This window comes from Camellia sinensis, chromosome 4, assembly GCF_055761805.1.
Source record: "Camellia sinensis isolate YWXY chromosome 4, ASM5576180v1, whole genome shotgun sequence".
In the NCBI taxonomy this organism is placed as follows: domain Eukaryota; kingdom Viridiplantae; phylum Streptophyta; class Magnoliopsida; order Ericales; family Theaceae; genus Camellia; species Camellia sinensis.
In genome coordinates this window covers 21,152,776-21,159,526 of record NC_138964.1, presented here as the reverse complement: position 1 = coordinate 21,159,526, position 6,751 = coordinate 21,152,776, and the positions used below count along the sequence as shown (strand labels likewise).

Below are 6,751 nucleotides of genomic sequence, written 5' to 3'. Positions count from 1 at the left end.
ATCAAGTGGAATTAAAGGACGACAACAAGATAGATACAACTACCAACTTCACGGAACCGAGTCCGGAATACAACCGAACAGTAAAGGGACAACTGGGATCGCTATAATATGTTAGAAATGCATGGGGTGTGGACATGAGTAGCATCAAACTTAGTGAATCCTTTAATGCTTTCTTAAAGGATTTCGTTTAGTCTGATTATAACTAAATGCAATTTTTCATGCATTTTGATCGAGTTCTTTGTGAGAAGACGTACAAAGAGTTAGAAGCAGAATCTGCTCTATGCAAAAGTTGCCAAGGGTGAATATAAAAGTGAAGATGATAGAGCATGCTGCAGATGTTTACACCAATAAAATTTATGCAAAATTTCAAGATGAATATGTCAAGTCCCTTGAAGTAAACATTGAAGAAACTGAACATTATGGTGAGCGTACCGTGTATACAGTTCTTGATAGTGATGGTGTAAAGGTGAGGAAGTTAAGAGTGGAGAATGATGGTTCATTGACTTGCAATTGTAGAAAGTTTGAAATGAAGGGCATTTTGTGTAGTCATTGTTTGAAGATCCTTAGAGACACCCTCAAGTTCAAAGAGGTTCCTTGGCAACATATTCTCAAGAGATGGACAGAAAAAGCAAAAGCTGAAAATGTGAAAGATAGGTGTGGGCATGATATTAAGGTTGATGTAAGATTGCATCAAACTTCACGCTATAAATCATTGATGGCAATATTCAGAGCAATAGCGTGCAGAGCTTCTGAAAGTGAGGAAACATATAACTTGACGGTAGAGAAAGTGGATGAATTAATTGCAATCATTGAAAGCATGTTAAGTGCAAAATTCAATATGCCTTTTTCAGATACTATTGAACAAGAAAGTCCTTCCAACACATGCCCCGAAAGCTTTGAAGTGGATGGTATAGCGAATACAAATGTAGTTCAAGCAAAAGGACTCAAGAAAATAGAGTGCACTAGTAAGGGTAGAAGGCGGACAAAAGCTGGTTTGGAGTTTGTGTTGGCAAAGAAAAATAAAACAAGTCCACATAATGCTTCTCAACCTCCCATGACTGTTGTTCCTTAACCTCCTCCCTTATTTTCGGCGAGTTTTCCTCAACCACCTCCCATGTTTTCGGTGAGTATTCCTTAACTGGCTCCTTTATTTTCTACAAGTGTACCTCGACTTCCTCCTTCAGTCTCGACGAGTGTTCCTCAAGTTAATGCTTCTTCCTCTATGATGTAAGTTGATTTAATATCTGCTTTATTTTGTCTATTTGTATGTCACTATTACTATTTTAAATTGATATGTGTTTGTTATTGTTGCAGCCAAGCAATATGCTTTTTTCAATGCCATCGATGTATTCCGTGCATGGAAGCTATCGAGCATTGCTTAAAAATGCAATCAGTTATGACCCGCAAGCCTCGAATAGTCCTGCATGTAATCAAGTAATTTATTTTTCACCTTTCCTCTTTTAATTTGTCATTCATTTTAAGTTTCATTTTATTTTATGATTCCTTTGATATAAGACTATTTTCTTTTATTTTAGGAAATACATGGGCATAGCCATGGCCGTGGCCGTGGGCATGGGCCTAGGTGTGGTCGTGGGCATGATCATGTAGATCACACTTCAAAATCTTAGAGTTTATTTTTTTTTGTTGGATATGGTATTCATGGATGTAATATTAAAAACCTATCATGTGGATGTTTTTGGGTTAACAGTAGATGTTTTTGGATTAGTGTGTGTGAAGAATGCTACACAAGTGTATTTTAATTGTTGTATTCTTTGATCATTTACAAAAACCAATTACCAATTTGATCAGGATTTTGTTTATATGTTGTGTTCTTTATTTGATGATTGATTGGTAAAGAAGAAGAGTTTTTGTTGTTTGTTGTTAATGTTAAGAAATTGTGGGTAATAAAACAGATGTCAATGGAACCCAACAAGCCTGGTTGGAACCCAATTTTTGTTGTTATTTATGTTTGGGCAATAAAATAGATGTCAATAAAACAAATGTCAATGGAACCCAGTTTTTGTTGTTATTTTTGTCTGGGCAATAAAGCAGCAAGCCTCTGTATCACATTCAAACTTCAGCAATGAAATCAAAATCCTATTGGCACCACATTCAGACTTCTATTGGAACCCAAAAACCTTCAGACAACGGAATCAAAATCCTAACCCAAAATAGCCAAAAACTCAATCTATTCAATCTTTAAACCATCCTTTTACCTTAATTCTTCTTTCCAACCTTGAGTACATTATGCACCAACAAAAACAAAACAAAACCCAAAAAAAAAAAAAAAAAAATTACAAATAAAAAAATTATATTCAATATAAATCCAAACCATGTAAAATACTTGTTATTCAGTCAATTTATAAATCCCAACACAGCTTAATTTACAATAGAGCAGTCCAAGTCCAAAACCAACTTAATTTACACTTAATATTTAAACAACAAAAGAAGAAGTCCAAATCCAATCAATACTATTATTACAATGGCGTAGTGTAACTTTTCCCGAAGTTCTCTAATCTCTGCAACCATTTGTTTACTTTCTTTCTTACATTTTGTACCCATCTCTTTCAGCTCACTGTTGGATACAATGAGTTCTTTGACCAAAGGCTTGATATTACAATTTTCGTCGCGTTCCTCACTTGGCATCTTCAAACATTGACGCTGCTTATATAAAGGCATCCATCACTCAAAGAAGCTCTATCCATTGGTGTTGTCGAAAGGGCAAGCAAAGTATACCAACCCTAGATTTTTTTTTGACTCTAAAACTTTGAATGCCGCTATCCCCCCGCAACGACATTTGTAATTTCTAATTCCACTACGAAAAATCTAGAAATCCCCTAGATATTGATTTGTGATTATGTATCAATTTTAAGTAGTAAATAACAATCCCAATCAATCAATCAAGACAAATCAATACAACGATTTTAACGTGGAAAAACCACAATTGGAGTGCCTTCAATTGTGATTAAAAAAAAAACATGGGCCAAAGTCACAAAACAATCCACTAAGAAGACAAAAAGAATTACACAAGTGTACTCTCAATTACCTAGCGAATTCACACCCGAATTAAACCGACCCCTATATGCCTCTTCCACCACAGTCTTCACCTCGGAATTGTCTTGCCCAACGTTGAATCCACAATGCCGATGTCGAATCCACCACGATGAGCCACTCCAGAATCCACCCAAACTTCAGGCCCAAATTTCCGGAACTCACAAAAGAACAACTCTCTCTTTTGTATTGAATGAAACAAACAAACCTTTGGTATATACTTCTCAAACCATGAGTTAAACTCAAACAAACATCAAAGAAAACTAGCAAAGAAGCTCCAGATATAAACCCTAATATCCAAAAAGAAGATCTGGAAGCCGTAACCCTAAAATCTGACTGAAACACATATTTATAGCAATCTGTTCCGCGATCTCCGCTTGAGCGCAAGAATGACAAAGAATTAACTTCTAAAATAGCTCTGCAAGGCGCAATTCGGGTTGGATTCGTATCTAAAACTCAAAACCTCACTAAAATAAAAGAACGAATAAAAGTACAACTGAAAGGAGTTTTGTCAAACGGGATTGCCAAGAATAAAAACCTAACAATCTCCCCCTTTGACAATATCGTGACAAAACACACCTAACAAATAAAATCCTAATCACCCCAACTCATTACAGCCAACAAAAACAAACTTCTTTCTCAAGGTCATGATTTGCAAAACAGCTATTAATGCCACAATCTCCAAAATAACTATTGGTGCCACAAGAGTATATGAAAAGCAATAGACATATGACAAGATTATCTTGAAGCATGAGATAGAAATATGAATAGATATAAATTAGAGATTTTAAGGACATGTAGCGTGAAAACATGAAAACTAAGACACAATAACCCGACACATGGCATGAATACATGAAATCCTAAAACACATGCACCCTCAAACTCCCTTTCCTTTTTTGTCATGAATTGTCAGAGGAAGCTCAATCAATAAAAGCAAGAGCATAAACCAAATAAGCAAAGACAAGATGATGTAAAAATTAATAACCTACGAGAAGTAAGTAATAAACAAACAGTGGATAGCAACACACAAACCAACTAATGCCAAACTCCCTTACCAACCCAATCAAAGATGAACCAAACTCCCCCCCACTAAAAGGAACTAGAAACACTGAAAACAGTGAACCAAAAAAAAAAAAGAAGAAGAAAATGGTGAAGCAAGCAAGGAATTTCTTATTTGTACATCAAAACACACAAGATTATCCAAGAAACACAATTACATGAAAACATAATGTACATAGCCTCTAGAAGATTCCTCATAAAAAAAAGTGATGCATTATGTGAAAAGCATAGATCCCATGATAAAAGTGTGTGTGTGACTCTTGGAGTTCGACAAACACAAGATTCAAACCCTAGTAGTGATCTGAAAGCTGGACCTCTGACAAGAGAATCTAAGCACAACTAAGGAAAGTCAAACCACTAGGAAAGAAGGGATATTTGGTGAGTAAAAGCAGAGGCTCCCCCTCAATCAATGAATCTTTTTTTTCTTTCTCTTTTGCACATTTTTTCTTTTCTTTCTTTTGCACATTTTTTTTTTCTTTTTTTGTACACTCATTGGCGGCTTACATGCTCAAGAGTATGGAAACTGAACCAGAGAAGCATGGATATAATAAGGATAGCCTGGTTGGTGACTCTGATGTAGTCTTTTCTTCATGGTTGGACTGCAAAGAACTGAGGGGAAAGTCGTGGAGATGCAAAAAGATGGAAGGTGGTTAAGAGACTCAACATCACCCATGATATGCTAGTATAGGTCAATTCCTCTAGAAAAAAAAAAGATACAATGCCAGAAGTCCGTAGAGAAAAAAAAACCACTAAGGCGGAAGACTCTGATATTAGCTAATCCAAGAGTGTGTACAGAATGAGACATACTAATCAAAGAACACACACTCCAAAATGAGTAATGACTACAGAAAGCACACACATATAAACATGTAATGGATACTCTCATCAATTCCAATATGTCACAAGAACTTCTCAAAAATTTTAAGCTTGCAAAATCATACTAAGAATTTTTTTTTGGATTTTTTGTTTTGTTTTTTTTTTCTTTAAACAAAGAAAGATAGAAAAAAGAACAAGCACACATTAAATGATACCACACATTAAATGACCCAAAAAGAAAAAAAAAAACACACAAAAACCTAAAAAAAAATAAAATGAAACAACTTAACACAAGTCAAGTTTTCTCACCCAAACTGCTTTAGTATAAACAAAGTTGTGAGAATTGCGGTTCTTGGGTGATGTCTTGATGTTGTGGTTCCCTTCCCTTTCAATGGGAACCCATCTCGACGTGGTTTCCAACTTCCTATTCCTAGGTCTAGGCAAATGCAAACTCGCTCCATGTTTGGTCTCAAGCAAATCAAAATAGCAAGGTCTATTATGACCCTTAACCTCATTACGACCAATGAAGTGTCTCCTATCCCACGAGATGTTGGAATTTCTTTTATCTCTATGAGACACTCTCCCATGCAACTCATAACAATAAGGACGAATATGACCATGCATATCATAATGATGACAAATAAAAACAGTGTGTACGCTCTTTTCTTTAACCTTACCAACTCTAGGAAGATTGAGAAGTTTTTCCTCTCGTTGAATCTTATGCTTCCCTTGCCCTTGAGTTTTTGTATTATGAGATGTGAATGCACTTTATTTTTGCTCTTTCTTACCACCAAAGCCAATGCCACTCTTTTCAGAACAAATTTATTGAGACCCAATGATATTGTCCAAAGTCTTTGATCCTTTGTTCCAAAGACCAATGGTTGTCAAAGCACACTTGAGCTCTTCCTCTTTCTTGATGATTAACTCTTCTAAGGCAACTTGAGACATCTCGAGAGATTCAATCTTTTCTTCATATGTTGCATAGATTTGTTGTAGCTCATTCCTCTCTGCTTCACAAGTCAAGAGTTTTGCACAAAGAGCTTGTCGATCATTAGATATCTTGACGGCATCATTCCTAGCCTCGGAAATCTCCTCTTTTAGTTTGACATTCTCACTTTCACATGTTTTGAGTTCATAGTGAGTTTGTCATTCAATTTGGATAAGTTAAGAGATTCCTTATACAACTTTTCATAAGCTTGCTGAAGCTTTTCATCATCACTCACTGAGGATTCATCATCACTGTCATTCCCAACCGGCCTTTTCGGAAACTCTATTCATCCTTTAGTTTCAGAAGCCGCCATGAAAGCAAGGAATTGTTCATGCCCCTCTTCGCATTGTGCTTCGTTGTCACTTTCATCTATATCAGACTCTTATTCATCATCCCAAGTGATAGCGAAGGCTTTCTTCTTCCTCAAACGAGTAGGGCATTCTAGAGCAAAGTGGCCAAATCCTTGGCATTCATAGCATTGGACTCTTTCAGAGTTCCTTTGTATTTTTCCTTTCTTCTTCTGGGTTATAGAATTAATTTTGAATTTATCTTTGCCTTTGGATTGATGAGTTGATTCCAAAAGATTAGGATTCCTTTTTAGAAAAGACTTTTTAAATTGTTTTACGAAAGCATCCGTAATCTTGGAATCAATCTCACAATCCTCATCAGAATCCTTTCCAACTGTATGAGCACTACTAAAAGCAATATTATCTTTTTGTTTCTTTTTGAAATTTCTATGTGCCTCATAAGTTCGGAGATTTCCAACCAAATGATCCAGCTTGAGGTTGTCAACATCTTGAGCTTCCTCAATAGTCGTAACTTTTGGTTGGAATCGAT

The 6,751-nt window shown here is 35.9% G+C and overlaps 1 protein-coding gene across 1 annotated transcript; it reads left to right on the top strand.

The window, feature by feature from the left end:
* The first annotated feature begins 316 nt into the window (after nucleotides 1-316).
* Nucleotides 317-1,072, top strand: LOC145823629 (protein FAR1-RELATED SEQUENCE 1-like). The gene has a single exon (XM_082923114.1). It carries the CDS (start codon nucleotides 317-319, stop codon nucleotides 1,070-1,072), a length of 756 nt encoding a protein of 251 aa, XP_082779240.1.
* The last annotated feature ends 5,679 nt before the right edge of the window (nucleotides 1,073-6,751 follow it).